Below are 21,972 nucleotides of genomic sequence, written 5' to 3'. Positions count from 1 at the left end.
CTGGCTGGCCATTGACAGCGGAGGACAGGCGTACCGCGTCTGTTGACTGGTGTCGCGACTTGAGGGTCAGGCGGTACATGGCAGCACATGTCCAGCGTCCTGTCTGAGAGCCGCCGAGCGGCAACTGTTGATTTCGCATGTTGCTTGCTATTTTCCCCATAGTAGGCTATCGACTTCGGACTCACCGTGAGGCTCACCCAGCTGCCATGACGCAGAAGCTATGTCAACATTCCAGCGGCACGGCTGTCTGCACGCTTCATGGAGCACCGAGTCCGCCCAGCGACGTCACACCTCCTCCTTCGCTCAACTTCGAAACTCGCATTCCACAAGGGCTGCAGCCCAGCAAAGTGGAAGATCCCTCCAAGCTCCAGCGCCCCAAAGTTTCCGTGCACCAGAGAACGTCATCTTATCCTAGTACGGCAGAGATCGGCCCGGCGCTCCTGCATGGCTATGTACAAGCGGGTCTAGCGGAGGGCTCGCAAAAGCAGGGTCTCGCGCTACCGCATACCCGTTGCGTTCATAGCCCCCACCCAACCGCTCAGCGCAACATGTTCTGGCGCAACATCGTCACTTCTGACGTTTGTCCGTGTGACGGCTTCATCTCAGCCACTGCCATCGTCATGCAGGGTCTTTACCAACCGCCCCGGCCACCAACGACGCAGGTACCGCCCGGTCACGATGTCTTCATTACGCTGCCGCCTTGGGCATCTTGGAGCGCGCCGTACTGCTAGGATACCGAGGCTGGCAACTCTCTGGGTATGGTTGTGTATTCTGGGCTTCGTACGCCCAAGGCTGGAACGACCACGAGGGGAGATCCACGCAGAATCTTCAGAGGCCAGATGTCCAGGCTTGTGATCATCACCCTGCCCTCCAATCGAAAATGTGCAATTAATCTAAGCAAATGACAGAGGCTGCGACCCACGAAAGATGATCTTCACGCTGCATTATCTGCCTGTCAAATTAGATGCGGCTGCCTATTTGACATGTTCGAATCGAAGATGTGGTTCTTTATTTTCGAGTATGTTCGATCCCCTGGCCGAATTCCCGATGCCGCTACCCTGCGTCTAGACCCTTCCTGCCAGATTCGCATCTCAATTTTCCCATTCGCATCATCGCTCTGAGACCGAGCGCGCACAACACATCGCGACTCCGTATGAGGATCGAAACCACCTTCCTTTGACGGCTCTAGCCCTCTTACAACCGCGCCTAATGGACGTCATGTCAACCCGCAGATCTGCATCCACGTTGACGGGTTTGACCACCCCACAACGCTTCCTAGCTAGAGCCCCATGATGCTGCTCGCTACGTTTTCACGACAACGCAGGGAGGTGCGGCTGTTTGCGCGTTTTGTGGGCTATGATGCCGCTCGTGGAGTTGCGGCTTGCATCACCATGGATGCCAAACCTCCAGTGGAACTGTCCCGGGAAGTAACGTCAATCCGGAACATGTGCCGAGTTCATCGTCATCGGCACTGACTGATGTTTCGCGTCGAGCTTAGCTCTGAACGAGTCAAGGGCATGCGAGTGACGCAAGAAGCCTTCCCTTCCAGCTCGCTGCTACAGCAACTGTCACTTCGGGAACTCAGCTCGAGCCTGTTCAATATTGCCTTAGGATTCTTCGAGACTCCTACCCGTCAATACAGCGCTGACCACCCCCCGTTGTTCAGATGTGATGTCATGTCGCTTATTTTTGAAAACGGTGGCAGGACAGTCGTTCTCGAAATAGATCGGCATCGAAAACGATCGACAAACACACCACCACATTTAATGCCCTTAACAGACCTCGTCATCAGGCGAGGTTCCCGCTTCGCCAGAGCAGCCGCAGCGCAGTACCCACTTACGGCATGACATAGCCGCTGGGTCTTGAGGACAGAAAGCCACTCAGACATGACATAACCGCACAGTTACTGGGATTAGGGACATGAGCAAGGTGCATGACGCTGCTGCATCGAGATCCCTCTGCCAGGGATAATGCAAGCCACCAAATTGTTTTGCGCAACGCAAAGGTGGGTTTGCGTAACTGTACAGGACTGCGAATGACGCACCACGAGCAAGTCTGATGAACGGTGTGTAACAGGGAGCGATCGAGCCTCTGTTGCTGCTCCCACAGTGTTGTTGGAAGGAACTCTTCAGTTTTTGGTCGTTGCAACCAGCCATGCCCCAATTCCCCTTGGGCAGAAAAGATGTACCGACCCGGTGTCATGGCCATAGTCAATCTGGGAACGTCACATACACATGTCCAGCTAAGACAAGATCACACTGAGCACTCTGTCAAGCCGCTGGCACTACACGCCTACGCTGAAGTCCGCAACGCTCGATACCCGCAAACGTACCTTTAGGACACGATGTCCGCTTCCCAACGATCCTGCCTCTCGATACATCGCAGCGTTGCTCAGCAACACGTCGGCCGAATCTTACGATCGCATTACGGCCTATCTCATCGGATCATAATATATAACCACGTACAGGTGCTGCTTGCAAGCGGCTACCCGTTGTGTGGAGGGTAGAAGACTGTATTGCAGATATTGCCATGTACAAGCTACAGCACAGTACATATGAAATTGTTAGCAGGTTTGCTGAAGACATTCATCACTGGTTTCTATGTACCATATATGATAATCTTGGTCGATCAGGAACTCATTCGTGGACATATCCTCTGTTTCGACCTCGCCTCAAGCAGCAACAACATTGCTCGCCTTCTTCTTCGCCTCAAGCGTCTCCTCTCTCCACTTACCCACTTCCTCTATCGCCTTGCCTGGATCCATCTTGTGCATTAGCAGATAGCCCTGGACCTCCGCCGGCGAGAAGACCTTCTCCGGTAATGCATCAGCAAACTGCTGTGCCATCTCCGCTAGCTTACCCGGTTCGACCACGGCTGCGATAGACTTCTTAGGAAGGACAATATCGCCGAGCTTGTCTTTCTTCGCTTCCCGTGTAGGTACATGGCTTTTCGTTGTGACTTTGGATGCCTGAGTAGCGTCGGGTTTGGGGTTATCGTTGCTGAACATGCGCATGTACGTGTCGCGCATCTGGTCGCGTGTGGCGAGCGTGAAACCGATCTGCATGTCGACGCGACCTGGTCGCGTCAAGGCGTCGTCCAGCTTCTCTGGGGTGTTGGTGGTCATGATGAGCACGTGGCCCTCGTGAGAAGCGGCACCATCGATGACGTTGAGGAGTCCGCTCAGACTGATCGCTCCTTGGGCTCCTCCCGAGGCTTCTTTTGAGACCGCCTTCGATTTGGATGGTTGTTCTTTGCCTTCCTCCTGCGCAGGCTCCTCAAGAGACTCTGGAGCAGGAGTCTTCGATATGAGACTCTGTGGAGCATTTTGTACTTCAATTTTGGGTCCCTCAGTATCCTCCTTGGCCACAACCGGAGGCGGAAGACCTTCACGCCTAATACCCGCAGCGTCAATATCTTCAAGGAGAAGAACGCATCGGCTAGGTAGGTCATTGAACAGACTGCTTAGCGCAGACTCTGAGATTCCGTCGTTGAGCGAAAGACAGTATATGTTCAGTCCGAAAATGCCGGCCAGAGCGAATGACAGTGAGGTCTTACCCGTCCCCGGAGGTCCATGAAAGAGATAGCCACGGCGATGGGGGATTCCACGTGCCGCATACCAACGCGCTGTAGCGGGATTGAGATATTCATTAATATCTCCAAGAATTGTGGCTTTCTGCTGTAGGTCCAACGACACAGTACTTAGTGGTCGTGATGGACGTCTAGACTGGCGTTTCCAGTACCGCTCGCCGCCGCCTTGCTTCTGCGCAGGCGCTTGGTAGATTGTCGTAGTCGTACTAGCTTTGTTAAGGCTCCACCTCTTGACAAACACGAGGAGTTCCTTGATTGGCACCGCATTCCTACCCACACATGTGATGATAATCTCCTCGTCGTAATCCCTGACTTTTCCATTGTCCTTCTTCTTGACCCGCGCAAAACTGAACCATCTTCCTTCGTGTTGGAAATCGTAATCACCGTAATTAGGTTGGTACACTGGCGGTATATTACCCGACCACTTCTCGTAGTTGAAGATCCCATGTTCATCCAACACGTTGTCGTCACCGTCTACGTTTTCGACTTCACCGATCCGCCGAGTAGCTGCAGTCAGATGTCTGCTAGACGTCGTCATGCGCTGCACTGCTATCCAGCTCATGACATGGTCGAACAAGATGTCGGCTTCATCGATGGCGATGGATGATGAGTAATATGTGTAGAACCATTCGCGTATCTTGCGTACGGTAAAGACGCCTCCATAGTACAGACCGAAGATGCCCAGCCAGATTGTCACAAAGACTCCGATGTCGAATCCAAGGTAGCGAGATGTTAGATGCGCAATAGTGCTGTAGCCTGGAATAAACAGCTCTAGAACGGTCGACGGGATGCTGCCGCTGGTGATATTGCTACCAGTAGAGTTAAACTCCGACACAATGGCCTGGAAGCGCGAGAAGTCCATCGCACAATAAGTGTATGGGTACTTTTGTCCTGGGTTGTTGAACTTTGTGGAAAGACTATAGAGCTGTAGGTCGCTCGTGCTTTTATAGTAGAGGGATTCTAGGTGCGTGGAAAGAAGCCTAGAAGGCAGTAGTCATGGCTAGCCAGTGCGCTCTTCCCGACGTAGATAGTGAATACAACGAAGGAAGAAGAGCTTCTCTGTGTGGGAACAAATCTCAGTCAAGCTCACAAAGTCGTGCTAGTTTGCTAAGATAGGAGCAAATGCTTGTTACGTGTAAGGGGATTGGTTCACTCGATAGCGATACTGCAGCGGATACGTGTACAGAAGTCAGCTCCCCGCGGTTGATTCTCATGTCTCGTACCGGACAACGCATCGTGTTTCAAGATTTCTCGGTGACCGAAAAGTGATGCTGGACATGTTGCTTAGACAACACTACGTAAATGATCATGACTAGAAGCCAGTCATCTCGATTGACGTAAATGGTTGATAATATAGAGCTGTCGACGCAAGTGCAAGTCACGGGATGCAGATGAAGTTCTGTTGTAAACTGATACCGATCTATTCGTATGTAATGCATCTATGGTCAAGTATTGCGATGTGTAATTGGTGACGAGGTAGTCGAGCAAGTGAGACCGACGTTAATACATGAGTATATTCGAGTGAATAATCAAGTCGAGTTGGCCTTGGGCAATAAGAGGATGGGTAGATGCGTGGCAGACATGTACGTACCTTTGCGCATTGAATGCTCAAGTAACAGTCATAAATAAGTATCAAGTCGCGACAGCACCACAAACCCAACAGGCAAAAGTCAATCGACTCACCAATGCACACGTTACAAGGCATAGATCAGACACGTCGTCATAACAAAGCAAAAAACAGATTCAATGGTATCGTGCGCAAATCTACATCTCTCCTTTGTTTCTAAGATCCACTTTCTTTCTTGTCCCTACAAGGGGGCACAAGCTGTGATCTGGCTCAGCCTTCCTACAGCCTTCCCCAAACACACACCAACCCAACAGTTTCAAAACAGAATGGTACAGAAAGGTAAAGGGAATCAGACAAAGAAAAAGGTTTTTGCCCTCGCCATAGCTATGTGTCTTGCCAAGTGATGTCAATCCGCGCGAACCCCGGCTGCCCCCAATGGAGGGCCGAGAGGAAGGGATGCTAGAAGCTAGGCAGGAGGGACCAAGTGTCTCCTCTATTGTCGTCGTGTGCTGTCGTAGAAGAACGCCGATGTGCATGCAAGAACCGTTTATGCTTTGGGTTGCTTATCGTCAAAGTCTTTTTTGTTTCATTGAAAAGTAAAGACTTAGTTGCGGCCCATGTGACCGTGGTCGCGGCGGTGCTTGTGTGCGTGTCGGCGGCGGTCAGCACCAACAGTGGTGGTGACGACAACCTCAACAATGGCAACCTCGTAGACGACACCGTCCTTGGTGTAGGTAGAGGTGGACACAATCTCGTCGTCCTTCATGGCGTTGGCAATGTCGGCAATGGGGGTGACGACAGGCGCAGCGTAATCGGCCATGGAGGAGGAAGAGGAGGACTTGGTGACCATGGAGGAAGGGCTCTCGACGTTGTAGACAGAGATACCGCCGCCACCGAGGGAGTGGGCAGGAGCGTAGGACTGAGTGGGGACAGGGGCAGAAGCAGAGGAGGAGATGGGCTTGACGGGCTCCTCGTCGTCCTTGTCGCCTCCCTCGAGGGGAGAGGCGTACTCGGGTCCGTATTGAACCTTGACGTTACCGCAGAGGCCGTTGGAAGGACCAGCGCAGTCGTCGATGTCGAGAATCTTGGGCATGTCCTGGATCTTGCACATGGCTTGCTCGGCCTGGGTCTGGAGGCTTCCGGAGAAGACAGGGCAGTCCTCAACGCGACCAGAGAGGTTGGTGCAGGTCTCGACAGCTTGTTGGAGGGTATCGATGTTCCAGCCGTTGATGAAATCAGCGTGGTATCCGTAGGCTGATTCTAGTTAGTAATTGGCTCGTAAGAAAGCTAGCATGTGAACTTACCAGTGGGGTCACCGTTGGAGAATGTGAATTGACCGGGCATGCCCTTGAACTTGTTGGTGTTCCAGATGGTCTCGTAGAAGAGCGTAGGGTAGCGCTTGTTGTAACCTTCAGGGCACTCGCCACCGTCGACCATGTTGGGGTAGGCCATGTGGCTCTTGTGGTCAGGAGCGGTCGCATCGCCGTTGCCGCACGAAGGGAACATGATCTCAGCACGGATACCGTCAGCGCAGTTCTCGTCCATGTACTCCTTGTCAGGGAGGAAATGACGGTAGCGCGAGCCCTCAGGGGCCCTGCCGTAGTTCATGCAGTTCATGCCGATGGCCTTCTGGCCAAGAGACAGCTGAGTCATGTCGTCCGCAGTCCAGGAAGAGGTTGGCGGGTCAGGAACGGGACCGGTGAAGTTGCGGAGACGTGTGTCACCAGCGAGCATCTGGAAGCCCTCAGGGAAAGCCTCCAGGTTGTCGCCGATGAGAAGGTAGTATGCGAGCATACCACCGATCTGGGGAACGATCTCGGTCTTGCCATTCTCGTGGACGAAGTGGAGGGAAGGGGTCCAGTAGGCGGACTTGTCGTCGTCGAACTGGCACGAGGTGCACTCCGACTTACGGAGCATGTCATAGGTGGTCGTCTCGGCGAAGTCTGTCGGCCGTTAGCAAACTGTATTATCCGCGAAACAGCCCCTGCCTCAGGCGCCCATATGGAGAGTCGTTGCATGAATGATTCGCGTGGACCTTGTCATCTTGGGGTCCCCTTGTTTGGATGTTCCCTGACAGATCCAGAACACATGCTCACTCATCATACGCCTTGCCAAGAGGGCCGAAGCAGGAGGGGGCGGTCTTCACTTACTGCTTCCACCGTGGATGGTGTGGCTGTGAGAGGAAGCAGTTCCCTCGTCGACAATGGGGTCGAGACGCGCAAGCGCAGTGCGGTCGGTACAGGGCATGCGCCAGAAGGCGCTGGCAGTGCCGGAGAGGACGGCCGCCGCGTAGAAGGGTGCGAAAGACTTCATGGTTGAATGGTCGGTCGACTTGAATTGGGAGGGGAGTCGGTGGTTGAGTAGTCTTGCGAGAAGGTCGGTTGTTGAGACAAGGTGAGTGCTTTTTTCACTGTGCTGGTCGGAGGGGTCTCGAAGTCGCTTCCGAGTAGGTTGACGAAGTGAATAACTCAGGCGCCAGGACTCTCCTGCGCTTCAAGAAGATAGACCTAGAAAGGAGTGTAGCGTTGTCACGAAGACAACTAGTTGGATGGGTAGCGAATGTTGCTGGCGGTGCCAAAGGAGTGACAGGGCGAAGGAAAGGACGCAGTAAAAGAAGGACGGGAGAGATGGGGAAACGGGCGGTTATCACGCTGGAACGGTGCTAGAGGCTTCTTTTAGGGGAGATGAAGGCATACTTTGGTTTAGCGAGGTGAAACCCTAGATTAGTACGTGGAGCATGGGACGTCCTGGGAGCGTGCTGCCATGCTCTCGTTGGACCGTGAGGCGCTGCGCACCGGCCGCTAGTCCAGGAACAGTAAGCTGAAACATGTCAGTTAGGGGATCCTTCACATGGATAAGCTGAGTACCGGCCGGCAGCCTTGCATGGCCAAATGAATCGGGCACGCTTTGGAGCCGCATTGTGTGGAGGCGGCGCTGGTGATGGTGGTGATCGTGAAGCATCCGCGCCGCTCCCGTCGTCGACGCTGCTGCTCCAACGTCTCATGTCCAAGGCGATCTACTCCACCTGAGCGCACCTGGCTCATCTGCGTATTCGGTAGGTAGTCGCACGTAACACCGGCCGGCGTGCCACAATGAGGCCGGATCATCGCTTGCTGTCGTCTTTGTTTGGTATAGGTAGTCTGGGTACCTGAATTGGCGGCAAGCCGTGGCCCGTTGCAGCATCGCAATCTCACAGGCCGCCGCTCCCACTGGCAGACGGTCCCGAAGTGCTGCACCGGCGGCGGCGACATCATGGCGACCCACTGAAATGGCACATCGCAATTGCAATGCGGGTGTCGGCAGTGGCGTCTATGTCATCGCGATAAACCTCCTTTTCTTTTACGATAGGGGCGGCTGATCTCTGGCCACCTGCTGTTCTGCGGCTGTTTGCACCACGCCAAAACAACGCTGCCACTGCTGGCCCCCTCTCTGTAGTAGTCGGTGAGCGGCTGTCTGCCTCCATTCGCGCGGGACCCCGGGACAGCGAGATTGCGCCAACTGGCTCCAACCGGCGCGGCAATAACGCGGCGAAGCGTAACTCTCGTTCGCCATTTCGCTACTCTGCTTGGTTGCTTGGTGGTGACTTGTCACGACACGGCGTCCTGCCTGTGGTCCGAAAGCAGCCTCCTCGTGCGGCACAGCAGTAGGACAACCTTCTTCACGACCTCGCTGCTCACGAGCGCACGCCGTGGTTGGACGCGAGGCATAAGCGCCACGCCCCTCGCCTCGTGTGCTGTAATTCCCGCCCCGGCTCCATACAGCCTATCGATAGTGAATTTTCGTTCCTGCAGTAGCGCTCACCACGGCGTCATGTGCTGCGCCTGGCTAAACTATCTTCTGTTCTGTGATTTGCCGGTGCTATTCTCGCGCCCTCATGCGAAGCTGATCCTCTTCTCAGCCTCCTTGAGCTAGGACATGAGACGAAAACACACCAACTACTCGGTGGGACTGTGGGACGAGAATAGTGCAGGAACTATATTCGTGCTCGTATAGTTGAGCACTATGCCAGCAGGAGCAATCACTACACCAGCAGGAGCAGGCACTATACCGGCAGGAGCAAGGCACTACACCTGCAAGAGCTGAGCGCAGCGCCCCGCCCTCACTCAGGGACATCGCAGCAGCACGAACGAGGCTGCTCCAAGATTAACCTGTCACTCGTCTCACACCTCCCCTCCTGTCATCGCCTACAAACACAACACTGCGCTCAAACCCAGATCCTTGATGACATTCTCAGGCAGATATGTAAAACACGCCTTCGCTCAGGTACCCCGCCTCTCCTATTGGCCAAACCCCCATAGCATGTCCGAAAACGTTTCAAGGCATGAATTTCTGGAACAATGTCAAACTCATGCTACCCTCGACTTGCGTTGGGGGTTGTGCGAGGCAAGGATCAGCATGTGTAACTCCACCGTCATGTCTGCCGGATGTGCTAAGATTTGTCACCCAAGGCACGCAGATCAAGCAAGGAAAGCTGTGTATCGATAGGGCACCCCTCGATGATGATCCACGAGTCCTGCGCCCGATTGTTCCACAGATAGTGTGACTAACTACGTTGCTCCTTGCTGCTACCTGCGCCGCCGCCACATGCCTTGCCCGAGCCGTGGATCTGCGACACCTGGGGAAGACTATGTGGTATGCATCTAGGGGAGAAGGGATGTGTGCATGGGCGGCCCGCACAGCACATCACTCACTGTACAATCGCATGTCGCCCTTCTCTCACGTCCACGCTGGTTTGCATTGACCGTGGATCCCCAGGCAGGAAGCGGTCTTTTAATATTATTTTGGTTCGATCGATCGATCCGACGTAGCGTATACTGCCCTGTGAGATGAGCTCGGGCTTGCCTAGGAGAACGTTGCATCCGAAGACGTGCTTCCCTTCCGTTGACGGTTGCACTGACAATGCGCTTCATATGTCATTCAAATATATGCTTCATGTAGGGCTGCTGTGATGAAAGGAGGAGAAGACGTCATCCTCAAAGCAAATCGCTAGGGTCGTGCCGCGAGGGGCAGCCATGGCATTCATTCTACTCTGTGCAGTGTCGCGATGCACATCTCTATCTTCCTGCAAGTGATCATCCACCCTCCTACCCCATCACAACTTAGCCCCGTCTCTCAACGGAATCTTCTCCCAAGCTTCCGCAAATCCACAACTCCTCACCCAATGCGGCTCACCCGCCTCCACACTATCCACAGCCATATGCCCCAACTTCCTCCACATATCCCCTTGAACCAACATTCCTTCTCTCCCCTCCCACTTCTTGCAGACCGCCTCGGCATTTGCAATCGCCCTCACAAGCTTACAGGCATGTCCATCATCCTCCACATCATTCACCCTCTTGATAACTTCGTCCATACCGCTATCCTTCGTGGGCGCGTAGCCGGTAATCTCATCCACGAGGAGAGTTGGACAGCCGCGCGAAACGTACATTGCGATATCCATCCAAATCTTCCATTCTAGAAGTCGGCGTTGGATCGCTGGAGACAGGGAGGAAGAGGGAGACAGAAACGCGGAGAAGAAGATACTCGAATTTAGGCAGTGGATAAAGTAGAAGTCAAATTTGACTTGATGGGGTGGACGTTGCGCAGCGGCTGTGTAGTATACTGTTGTTGAGTCGTGTTAGTGTGACGTTGATGGAACAGTATGGAACAGAATGGGGAAGGAGAAGAACTGCTCACGTACCAACGGCGTTGATCATCTCAGCTGTCTTTTCCTCTAGTTCTTCTTCTTTGACGGTATACTGCGTCGCATACTTGATCATCTCCTCAGGCGCTCTTTTGATGATTCCATCTCGGACCTTGTTTCCATCGTCCCAGTGCGCGGCCTTGCTCAACTTGTCGTCTTTCTTGCATTCCTCCAGTATCTGCACAATTGTCTTCCTCGGTCCATCCTTGCTTCTGCTTTCTTTAGCAGCCTTTTCGCACCCAAAGAACAGCGATGCTATCCAGTTATCGTGTACGGCGGCCTGCGCTAGCGCCTCCGCAATAATGGCGGGCTGCTGGAACTCGATGCCAAATCCAAGATGTATGATGGGATGCAGAAACCCAGCAAACATGCGCGCCAGCATATCATCTGCAAGTTCAGTTTCAGCAAACAGATGCTCCTGCAGTACGCGCTGCCACCCGCTCTTGTCTATCTCTTGTTGGAAGTAGACAAGGAAGTCGTGGTAGTATTTTTCTTGCCCGAGGTAGGACTTGAAGCGCTCGGGCTCATGCATGTCACTGACGATGGCCTTTTCGAGCGGTTCTGATGGGCGTTGATAGGATACATTTGCGTCGTATGCCTTTTGGAGTTCTTCTGGCGAAGCGTTGAGCGCGAACAGAGTGAGGAGATGATGGGCGATGTGGTTCTGAATGGACTAGTAAGCCTTCATAAGTGCTGATGTCACTGACATATCTTACATGGAACCCGCTCTGATTGAAGAAGATATGATGCTTCTCGTGGTTGACTTGCAAAAGCTGGCTCGCCTTTTCTGCGCTCTCAGCCTTAAGTCCTTGGACGTAGAACTGGGGCTTCTGCAAAGCCTCAAGATGAACCTTTGAACCGGTAGCCATGGCTCTCAGTGAACGCGCAAGGCCGCGTTCTTGTAAGCGTGGAATATGATTGTATGCTGACGATGAATAGAAGCTCAGTTTGTGGATGGTCGACAATGCGCGTACAGTATGTGCGAACATCTACAAGAGAGCTGCTCAGCCTGCCTCAAGGTCAACGTATTTAGCAGGACGATTGACGAGTCTAGGATATTGCATCCTTATATGTTTAGGTGTCGCAAATATGAGAAGCGCGAAGTCCGAGTTGCGATGCGATGGCTATGACGTCTGTGGGGAACCCTGTCTCGCCTCTGGGTCCACCCCTCCGTTGCGGACCTCCGCTCAACGTAGAAATGTCAGCTCGGATCTTTCGGTGCTTACGCAACGCGAGGTTACGAAAACAGTTCAATTTCCCCGCAATTGTTCCTAATGCTTTAGTTGCCAAGATCTTTACGATGTACGACGAAGATCGTAACAATATAGGTGCTTGGATGATTCAGATTGGACGAGCCAAATATCCTCTTATCGTTGGTACATATTCACAAATCGCTGCATTGTCGAAGGGAAATGTTTTCATTCCAGTACAAAGTCCACGTACACGGCTTCTTGCGTGCGCTCAGTCTTGTGGGTATAACTCCTAATGCCTACCCAAACACCCTGCTATGCATCATATCATGAAACGTTATCCTCTACTTATAAGGCAAAAACTCGTTCTCTTGCCGCGAGGCAACAATCATCCCGAGTATTTCTTGGCCTCCATGCCCTCGGGTGGTTCGGGAGTTATGGTCTTGTTGCCAACGTTACTCCAGTCGGTACTAAGGACTGTGCCACCGCTTTCCGAGTAGCTCTTCATCATAGCTCGTTGCTGCTCGGGGGTGGCGCCGCTGTACAGCTGCTTGAAGAAGTGTGATGTCTCGTCGCCCTCAATCTCGTCTTTGTCGTCGAGATCGTTCACCACGACCTTATCCCAATTCTTCGCACCTGACTTGGAGGACGTTGGGTATGCAGGGGCGGTGTCTTTGGTTGTGCGGACGGGCATTGAAATAGTAGATGCTTCAGTAGAGCCAACGTCGCCGTCGGGGTGCTCAAGATCATGCCATTTCAGCCCCGTGGTTGCCTTGCGCATTGTTATCTCCAACTTGGTGGGTGTGACTCGATATTTCGATTGTGAAGGGTCGATCTTTTCGTATAGAGGGTCGGCGCTGTAGCTGTAATCCGACGAGTCGGCAGTGGGGAATGCGACGGACACGGATCGCTCCTCGAATTCTACGCTGACTTTGTCTTTGGCCACACCTTTGGCCATGATTGTAAGGGTAACAGTTTCAGGCGACTGGTACCAATCGGTCTTGATTTTGTCTTTCGGGGTTGGAGCGACAGGCTTCGGGGCCTGGGACGGGGCGGGCTGCTCGGCCTTCGCTGGGGCGGCAGAGACTGGTGCGCTGGGCACATCGACCTCGGGAGTCTCCTTGACGGTGACCTTCCTCCTCTCGTCGTCTTCTGGTACATCCTTCAACTTTGTTGCAACCTTGGACTCCCAAATGGGCAGCATCTTGTCCTTCTCGTCAAGGCCCTTTACGATTTTCAGCAGATGGTCGGCATCTGCATATCTTCCGAGGTGGAACAGTGCGACGGCGCGTCGGAACTGGGCGTCCTTGATGAGCTCGCGCGAGCCGCGTTTCTTTGCGAGGACAACGGCGAGTTCGGCATCGCTGAGGGATTCGGCGTATTTGGCAGTGCGCTGGTAGGCTGTCGCGCGGCCGATGTAGTATTTGACGGCCGTGGTGTTGACTGCGAGCGCCTTGGTGTAGTATTCAATCGCTTCGTCGGGTTTGCTTGCGCTGAGAGCAGCGTCGCCTTTGCGGGCGTCGTCCATGGCGGGGTAAGGTATGTCTAGTTGAGCGAAAGAATAGGCGTGGAAGCAATGTAAAGCGGGGTAAGAGGTGCGACGGCCTTTATAGAGGCTTGCTCTCGAATGCTGGTGAAAGTAGTTGGTCTTGGTACAATCACAACCATGGAAGCTTCCATTGCTGCCTTCGAAACCAGGGTCCACGCCGCTAGCCTCTCTGCATCGCATCCACATTGGTGGGGTCATGTTTGACAGGCACACTTCGCCAACGCCAGCAAACATTTCTTAGTCGACATTCACTTTCAGAAGTCAGACGAATCGTGCGAGGAACGAGCAGCATGTTCATGTATGTATGTATTACTACACAAAAGACCCCGCATCTGTGACGACCGAGGTATATACAATGCCGACTATGGCAGTCAAAAACTCCAGAAACAAGTAAAACGATTCTTCTACATCTATCCCATATGCAGCTCACAGAAAGACACAAGCTTTGCACATCTCAGCAACGAGCCACCTAGAATACAATGGCGGCACCGAAGAGAGCGCTGGCAGCGATCATTGCGACGAAACGGAGGGGTACGTCGAGACCAGCAGCAGCACCCTCGGGGTTGCCAGCACCGCCGCTGGAGCCAGGAGTGGGCGAGCGAGTGGGGCTTCCAGATCCGGGGGTAGCAGTAGACTCGCTGGGTTCACCAGAGAAGTGCGAGCCATCGCCCTCAAGACCAGGACCCTCACCGGCACCTTCATCCATGAACGCCATAGCCTTGCTGGGAATGGCAGGGAGGGTGGTGCCCTCGACTTGCCACTCGTCAGACTCGGAAGGGCACTCAGAGGCCTCGCCGTTCTCCTTGAAGCCACCAGCGCCGGAGGGGTTAGCAGTCTTCTTGTAAGCCTCAGCGAGGCGCTCGAAGTCCTCGTTGGGCGAGATTTTGCCATCGTCGCCGACCTCGACAAGACCGTAACCGTTGGGCTCAACAGTGTATTCGTAAGCGAGACCACCAGAGTAGACGCCGGTCATGTTGGTGGAGTAGAGAGCCTCGATCTCGCCCCACTGGCGGGTGTTGGTGATGCAGCCAAACTCAGACAGGAAGATGGGCTTGCTGTAGTCCTCGTAGGTCTTGACCTTCTGGTCCCATCCAGACTGGGTGAAAGACGAGGGATCGCACCAGGAGTAGTCGTTGAAGGCAAAGAAGTCGGAGCGCTCATCGTCAGTACCGCAGTTGAAGTAGAGAGCCTGGAACTCGATGTTCTCGGAAACATCGGCGGCAGAGTATCCGACGGGAATGACACGGTTGTGCCTGTTGGAGATGTACTGCTTCATGTCACGAGTGACAGCCTTGATGTAAGGAGCAGCGTTGGTGTTGTTCTTCGCGTTGATGACCTCGTTTCCGGAAAAGAAGAGGAGCAGGTTGTTGTAGTCGGCAAAGGCGTCGATGGTGGCAAAGACGGACTGGAGGTACACATCGTTGTACGAGCGGTGGAGGGTGTCCTCGTTCTCACGGTTGAGAGAGTAGTCGGGCGTATTGGCATCGAGCGCCAGGTAGATACCAGCGTCGTCGAGCATCTTCATACCCTCATCGTGGTTCTTTGAGTTGTCGATGGTGTAGATACGGACAGTGTTGATGCCGAGCGACTTGAAGTTCTCGACATCGCGTGCGAGACCCTCGAGGTCGAGCAGAGGGTCTTGTGCGTCGGCGGCACCACCTAAACACTGTTAGTACCGTGGTTTTTTATTCCTTGTGACACAAAGACGGACCTGGCTGGTAGGCAACGCCGCGGACGTAGAAACGCTCATCGCCGGCGAAGAAGGCATTGCCCTTGACGGTGACCGGTGGCAGCTTTCCCTTTGACTGACGGGCGACGACGCTGGCAAAGGCGGGAGCAATAGCGGCTCCCAAGATGGAGAAGACGACAGAGGTCTTCATGACGGGCGCAGGAGAAGAGGTAGAATTAAAAGGCAAATAGAAGAGCGATTGGAAGTCTAACGAGTGACTGGTAAAGTAGGAAAGGTAATTCTCACACAAAGGGCATGCAAACGTCGAGGCGGAAGCCGGGCTAGCGACAGTATTTGAAGCGGCAACAGAGCAATTTCTTGGTTACCCCCGAGTGCTACATGTGGAACTTGCCAACCCTCATGGGTTGTCTGGCGCTGCTGCGCGCCAAGTCGATGGGTGTTGGCGGGCGCGCAGGAATCGCGGAGACCAAGCAGCCAAGTCCATAGTCATGAATTAGCAGAAGCCCGCCGAGCCTTGGTCAGGGGCAATAAGCCGAATGACTGGCAGGCGCATGCCTGGACGACGTCTTGATCGCGAGGGAATTGCGCGTCCGTCCATTTCCCGCCGCTCTACACAGCCTCGTTGAGAGAATCAAGACTTTGTTCGCTCCAGCACAATCTGCTGGTTCGAGGCGATCGCGATGGTATGAAACGACTGCGCGCTTGGTCCTCACCAAGGAAATGACGGCCATCGCATTCCGAAAGAGCTTGGTAGAGGACGCGGTACCGTGGAAGGCCCTTTGCTGACGGCATCATTGCAGCTATGCACAGACTCCAGCTTCATTGCGATGCCACTGTTAGTTCACCATCGTCGCGCGACGGCATTGTTTGCCGGGTCGCAGTCGCGCTTTATCGCGGCCCGTGGAGATCCGAACTCGGGGAGTGTAGCTGCAGGTGGCAAAAAGCAGATCGTCCATCTACCCGCGCAGTGCGGGCATACGAATTGTTGAGGTCGGTAGGCGAAGTATGGTTCCGTGGTGTTTGTGAGTCGCTGGTTGCAGCGTGACAGCTGCCGCATCCGGGGCCCCAGCCCCGATAAGATGATCCGCCCGGTCGCGTGGTTCCGACACGCGTTCACTCTTGTCTACCACCGTTCCCCAATTCTACATATATCACAATCATCTCACGAACGAGCAGATTCTCAAATTCAAGACCGCAGCGTCTTCAGTGCTGGGGTCAGGTCACCGACTGTCTGAGACAATCTGCCAAGCTCGGCCACAGCAATCTGCCGCAACAAGCAATGGCACCGAAGATTTCTGCGACGAGAAGTAATGCCTCCGCCAGCCGTCAATGCTCCGGAGAACCGACCTCGATAGCTGTGTTCTTCATCTCTCGGGTTCTGACTAATGCTTGTGTTTGAATTAGCTCTGCGTGCTGACGAAGTTTCTTTCGAGTCCAGGCCATGTCTGTTCAGACCGGTGTCAGCCCTGCAAAGAGACGGACAAGCTTACATGTACTTCAAGACAATCAAAGCTCCCACTACAACCTTGACACGACAGAAACTCGGTCTATGCGGGACTAATCTTATGGGGCTGTAGGTTGCGCCGTCATTATTGGCTACGATTCCATTTAACACACGCAAACGCAGACGTATATTTCTGGTATTATTTGCCGACCCCATAAGTTCATGCCATGATGATGAACCAAAAATACCGCCGTGTCTGCTGCATCGTCGCGCCAACTATAGTTTCATGTGCTTGCGCGCCCCCAAAGAGCAGCCGAGCTGCATGCGCACCCTGGTCGCATCGTCGCCGTCAGCGAACCACAACGGAACTGCAGGCGCCACACGAGCTATCATCCAGCGGCGAGGTTTGCGACCCCAATTATATAGCAAAAACGCGCAGTCGGGTTAAGTGAAGGCAAATGGGCGCAATATATTGCGGCGAGGGCAAAGGATCCGCTCGGGCGGGTGCGAGGTGATAAAGAACTTCCTTACCCGCGCCTCCCAGGTCACTCACCAACCGCCAAAATGCTTCAAACAATGCTCTTCACGTCGCTGCCGCTTCTGACGGCGGCGGCGTATCTAGACCCCTCGCTGCAACAGCAAAAGCCGTTGCTAGACTCCAAGCCAGCGTCGTCACGTGCACTCACTCTCACAGTATGTAGAACAACCGATCTTATCTTGGTATCAAACTGACACCCCAGCAGCTGGACCAAAACCTTCACTACATCTTCGCTGCCTCCGACGATGACTTCACGCGTACCCGTCTCGACCAACTCCAAGGTCCATTGGTTGGGTACGGCATCGAAGAGGTCGCCGACCACGCCATCACCATCAACATTCCCCTCAACTCTTCGCTCAAGGGTACCGCTACATTCTCCAGTACACGTCAAGCAGCACTTTGGCCCCAGTCTACCGATCAGTTCACATGGACCCCACAGCTACCACTGCATACCCTGTTCATGCTAGGCGCACGCATCCCCATGCTAGACATTGGCATCAGGAAGGATGGTATGCTTACCATGCCTGCTAAGTCCGCGACTCTCGATCTAAGCACACCCTACATATACGTTCCAAAGGGTATCTGGGACGTCTTGCTGCTAGCTACGACTACCGAACAGCAAGCCAGGGACGGCGAGGAAGTGCTGTACGTAGACTGTGGGGCGTTGAGCGTCTTCCCTGATCTGGTATTTGGTATGGCACCAAGTGAGTGTGGGGGTGGTGAGGAGATGGCAGACGACGTCGACGATGGTGAAGAGGATTATGACGAGGACCAGGAAGAAGATTACGGAGAGCTGGTCATTACACCCGGACAGTACGTCTTGCAGACTCCGGAGGGGAAATGCATGCTTCTGGCTAGGAACGCAGACGCAGACTCTCCTCCTGATGTACAGGGAACAGTCAGTCTTGGTTGGGCCGCGGTGAGGGGTCGCGAAGTCATACTGGATCGGCATGTTGGACGCATTGGCTTCGAAAGGTCAGTATGAGAATGCAGAAGGCGGAAGAAGAACTAGCGTTGGATACCCACATGATGAGATCCATGTCCGCAACTCTCGTAGTAAATTTCAGAAGAGAGTAACTGAGCCTCAATTCAACCGCATGACGACGTCGATACTGTTCGTGGTGACCTGGACATGACAACATGGACAACAGCAGAATTCGCACATCATAGACGGCAAGGCATAACATTATGCAAGCTAGCTCTATACAAGTCGTACCCTCTACATCAAGCAGAAGCTGAGCGTGACCGCGCCAACAGTCGCAAGCAGGCCCGTCCACCCGACTCTAAGCCCACTTGCTGCATCCTCATCATCACCTCCTTGTGCACTTCCATCGCCTGTGCTTTCAGGGTTAGAATCACCCTTACCCTGCTGCTGATCCGAGCTCGTTACACTGCCCGCTACACAAGCGCTCTCATCCATGCCTCCATCATTACCAAACGCCACGTTCGCCGCCTTCTCCCACAGACTCGTCACATTGAAGTAATGCCCCGGCTCATACCAGATCCGGCAACTTGCTGTGTCGTTCAGGAACTGTGTTGGCACGCCCGCCGACTCGAAGCCCGCGCGGATGTTGTCTTGGAAGTTTACGCTGGCGTCCATCACGGCGATGGGCGGGGCTGTGGGAAGGAATTGAGCCCAGTCGTTGGCTTCTGAGCGGGAAGAGGCGAATTCAGCGGTTACGTATGTGGTAAGGGCTTCCATGTAAAGAGTAGGGATCACCAACGTTCCCTTTGTGCCGCCAACGGCTACCATGGGACCGAGGTTCGGACGGCCACCGATAGCGAGACTGCGTACGCCAGATTGCTGGACCATGAGTTCGACGAAGATGGAGCAGGTTGAGGCGCAGACGCCGTCGGTAAGCAAGATGATGTCTTCGGCGCGGAAGGGGTCCGTGGTGAAGTTGCTGCGCTCGTTGTAGCCTGTCATGGTGATGCCGACGGCGGTGCGCTCGCTGCTTGTCGTCAAGGGGTCACTGAGGTTGTATTTCAGTAGAGCAGTAAACTTGTCGTTATTGAATCGCTCAGGTGGGTACATTGCGTTCCAGTCCGAAAATTCGTCGCCAGTGGAAGAGAGGTAGGCGTCGTTGCTGAAAGGGCTCGTGAAGAGTTCGGCATTGAGAATATTGATCTGCTTGAAGCTCGAGATATTCTCACCGAAGACCTCGCTGGCTCGGTGTCCACGGTACCGGTTTTGGGTCTGTGGTTGTTGGGTCGGGAAGAATTGCAGGTACATGTCGTAACCAGAGAGTACCTTGCCGCCGTTGTTGGCACGTAGATCAATGATGATCTTCTCTACGCCGCGGGACTTGGCCTCAGAAATGTACTCCTGAACTACGGCTTGGAACTCCTGGGCACCTGCGACATCTTCTGTGTTGAAAGTCGTCACCACCAATACACCAATCTCGCCAACACCGGTGTTGACGAAGAAGCCAGCCAACGGCACCTGATCTGCCGAGTGAGCGACGACTGGTTCCGGGTAAAGCAACGGCACCGAAGCGTGTTGTTGCGCGAAAGTACCCCTAAACTCGTAGTCGCGCGGATTCTCCAGATGTAGAGGCATCTTGGTAGGATCCCTCTTCTTGATCCTCATCGAGCTTGTCTGGGGTACAATGTAGGTCTTGTACAACGATTCAGCATCGCTAACGTAGCCCCAAGACTCGGGTTGAAGGACAAGAGCACCGTTGCTGTACGTATTGATCGTGCCGTTCTCATAAGTTACGTTGGTAGTAGCACCGGGATAAAACCTTGGACTGGTGAAATACCCATAGTTCTCCGCTGCTTGCGAGAAAAACATTGCGTTGTAACGCGAATCAGGATCATGGTAGGCGTTCAAGTTTGCTTCGTCCTGCAGAAAGCTCTCGACATCTCTTCCGTCGATTTGCGTAACGGGCGAGGGATCATACCCAACTGTGCCGTTGAAGTCCTCCAAAGCCCAGACTTGGGGTACGTCGCTACCATCTCTTGATGCAGAAACAAGGGCAAAAGCGCTGCTTCGTCGCCACCTGAATATCCCTGCGTACGCCATTCCGTTCCAGCCCAAATGCCCGTCGTGCGCTTTTACCAACAAGGATGCAATGTCGGTCTCGAAATCAAATTCGTTATTGTACTGCCCAGATCCGACTTTGTTTTTGATATCATCCAGACCAGCGACGATGTCAACAGCGTCATTTGGCCATCCTTTTGGCGGGTCTTTGAGATAGCTGAGAGTCGATTGGAACTCTACTCCCTTCTTGATCTCGTCGATTGTTGCTGATGCGTCGTCTGCGTAGAATGGTAGTGATTTGAGACAAGCGTGTGCGAGTTCAGCATCTACGGCCGGAAAGTCTGAGAAATCATCCGATACCAACTGCGCTATCTGTCCACAGGCTTCGCTGGTCTCTATTGGTCCAGAGACATCCTCTATAGTCGTGGGATTGACTTCGATGTCATCTATTGATGATGGTGTTGGTGTTGATGTAGGTACGATGTCGAAGGTTTGTGAGGAGTCGCTGAAGTCTATCGAACTTGTCTGTGCCGTGGCAACTACCAGGAGCGCTGATAGCGCAATGAAGGACCTCATGATACCGGAATAATGCGGGGTGTATAGTGTGATGTCCAAAGGTTCGGAATACGAATACGGAGCGATCAGGTGTCTGATCGTTCAACACGTAGGGCGTTGTGGATGTAACGTGGTCAAGTCTCGCGTCTGATCCGTCTCTTTTGTCGTCTTGTTCTAGATATAACAATAGCTTGGGATGCCACCCCAACCCGTATATCGTGTCCGATCTTGTTCGTTGGTGTTTCGTGAACCGCCGTCAATATATATTCTCAGAAGCGGCCAAGATCTGTGCGGGTATGCCTCGATATCCTGCGATACACGCTCCTCGACCCAGCTCTTTCTATCCAGCTTTGGAAAAAGTCGCGAGCAGCCTCAACACGTGGGCACCGTCGCCATCTTAATCACAACGCGCATTGCATAGCCTTGTCACCTGTAAGGCCATAAACAGTAGCGGCCGCTGCCTAAACAGCGCCCCCATCTCGTGTACGTCTGCCGCGCTTTGTTTAGGTCTTGGCTGTAAGGACCCTGCGCGTTGCCCGCCTTACGCGTGTCGCTCAAAGTAGGCTGGCGTTGTGGCATCTGGGTGTACTGAGCAAATCAGACGAGGAAACATGGGACGGAAGTGGATATCTGCGGGTAAGCGGAGTACTGTGAGTGGATTCTGTCGCAGCGGCTAAATCCTGTGGCGCTGCCCTCCTGCGGCGCTGCATTTCGACATGAAAACCCCGGTATTTGTGTTTCATGCTCGTCGGATTTGTGATTTCGTAGGTGTTGGTGCTCGTGAGGCTGAGTGCTGTTGTGATCGCTTGTATCTCCTGAGTGTTTTCGGTAGCGACTGCTTTCTCTGCTATGCGCACCTCGCATGCCAAGGATTAGGCACGCCCACTAAAAGCGCACGATCCGGCCACGATCCGAGAAGGGCTAGACGCCGCAACCCAGCCATTCGGCACAGTCTCAGCCGACTGGTGAGGTCATGTCTTGCGACGGCACGCCGAATCGTGTATGAGCTGAGAATGCGCGCAATTGTGCCGTCGGCTTGGGGGCCTTGGAGTGTGACGTCTAGTTTTTGTGGACGCCCGGCACGCTCAAGGCACATTGCTCATAAGGGCCCACCACGAGAAACGGTGCCAGGCTTGCAGTAATTTCACTGACGGCTCATGTCGAACGAGTTGTGCGAATTTGACT

The 21,972-nt window shown here is 53.8% G+C and overlaps 7 protein-coding genes across 7 annotated transcripts; 1 reads left to right on the top strand and 6 right to left on the bottom strand.

Annotated features, from left to right (window-relative positions):
* Positions 1 to 2,671: 2,671 nt before the first annotated feature.
* J4E88_004720 (uncharacterized protein) lies at positions 2,672 to 4,450 on the bottom strand (the record flags this gene model as incomplete). Its single annotated transcript, XM_049398364.1, has 1 exon — positions 2,672 to 4,450. The coding sequence occupies one exon, from the start codon at positions 4,448 to 4,450 to the stop codon at positions 2,672 to 2,674; it is 1,779 nt and encodes a 592-aa protein (XP_049255925.1).
* Positions 4,451 to 5,759: 1,309 nt separating this feature from the next.
* Positions 5,760 to 7,468, bottom strand: J4E88_004719 (uncharacterized protein; the record flags this gene model as incomplete). The annotated part of the gene is made up of 3 exons (XM_049398363.1): positions 5,760 to 6,409; positions 6,460 to 7,098; positions 7,306 to 7,468. The coding sequence occupies 3 exons, from the start codon at positions 7,466 to 7,468 to the stop codon at positions 5,760 to 5,762; spliced, it is 1,452 nt and encodes a 483-aa protein (XP_049255924.1).
* A 2,779-nt stretch (positions 7,469 to 10,247) lies between these two features.
* J4E88_004718 (uncharacterized protein) lies at positions 10,248 to 11,707 on the bottom strand (the record flags this gene model as incomplete). Its single annotated transcript, XM_049398362.1, has 3 exons — positions 10,248 to 10,609; positions 10,836 to 11,502; positions 11,555 to 11,707. The coding sequence occupies 3 exons, from the start codon at positions 11,705 to 11,707 to the stop codon at positions 10,248 to 10,250; spliced, it is 1,182 nt and encodes a 393-aa protein (XP_049255923.1).
* Positions 11,708 to 12,416: 709 nt separating this feature from the next.
* On the bottom strand, positions 12,417 to 13,556 carry J4E88_004717 (uncharacterized protein; the record flags this gene model as incomplete). The annotated part of the gene is made up of 1 exon (XM_049398361.1): positions 12,417 to 13,556. One exon carries the CDS (start codon positions 13,554 to 13,556, stop codon positions 12,417 to 12,419), a length of 1,140 nt encoding a protein of 379 aa, XP_049255922.1.
* A 490-nt stretch (positions 13,557 to 14,046) lies between these two features.
* Positions 14,047 to 15,457, bottom strand: GEL1_1 (beta-glucanosyltransferase; the record flags this gene model as incomplete). Its single annotated transcript, XM_049398360.1, has 2 exons — positions 14,047 to 15,236; positions 15,289 to 15,457. The coding sequence occupies 2 exons, from the start codon at positions 15,455 to 15,457 to the stop codon at positions 14,047 to 14,049; spliced, it is 1,359 nt and encodes a 452-aa protein (XP_049255921.1).
* A 1,818-nt stretch (positions 15,458 to 17,275) lies between these two features.
* J4E88_004715 (uncharacterized protein) lies at positions 17,276 to 18,234 on the top strand (the record flags this gene model as incomplete). Its single annotated transcript, XM_049398359.1, has 2 exons — positions 17,276 to 17,404; positions 17,455 to 18,234. The coding sequence occupies 2 exons, from the start codon at positions 17,276 to 17,278 to the stop codon at positions 18,232 to 18,234; spliced, it is 909 nt and encodes a 302-aa protein (XP_049255920.1).
* Positions 18,235 to 18,468: 234 nt separating this feature from the next.
* J4E88_004714 (uncharacterized protein) lies at positions 18,469 to 20,808 on the bottom strand (the record flags this gene model as incomplete). The annotated part of the gene is made up of 1 exon (XM_049398358.1): positions 18,469 to 20,808. The coding sequence occupies one exon, from the start codon at positions 20,806 to 20,808 to the stop codon at positions 18,469 to 18,471; it is 2,340 nt and encodes a 779-aa protein (XP_049255919.1).
* Between the last annotated feature and the right edge of the window lie 1,164 nt (positions 20,809 to 21,972).

Source organism: Alternaria novae-zelandiae, assembly GCF_023758075.1.
Source record: "Alternaria novae-zelandiae strain BMP 2774 chromosome Unknown scaffold_8, whole genome shotgun sequence".
In the NCBI taxonomy this organism is placed as follows: Eukaryota; Fungi; Ascomycota; class Dothideomycetes; order Pleosporales; family Pleosporaceae; genus Alternaria; species Alternaria novae-zelandiae.
Note: the sequence above shows the minus strand (reverse complement) of the source record. Positions and strands in the feature narration are given on the sequence as shown.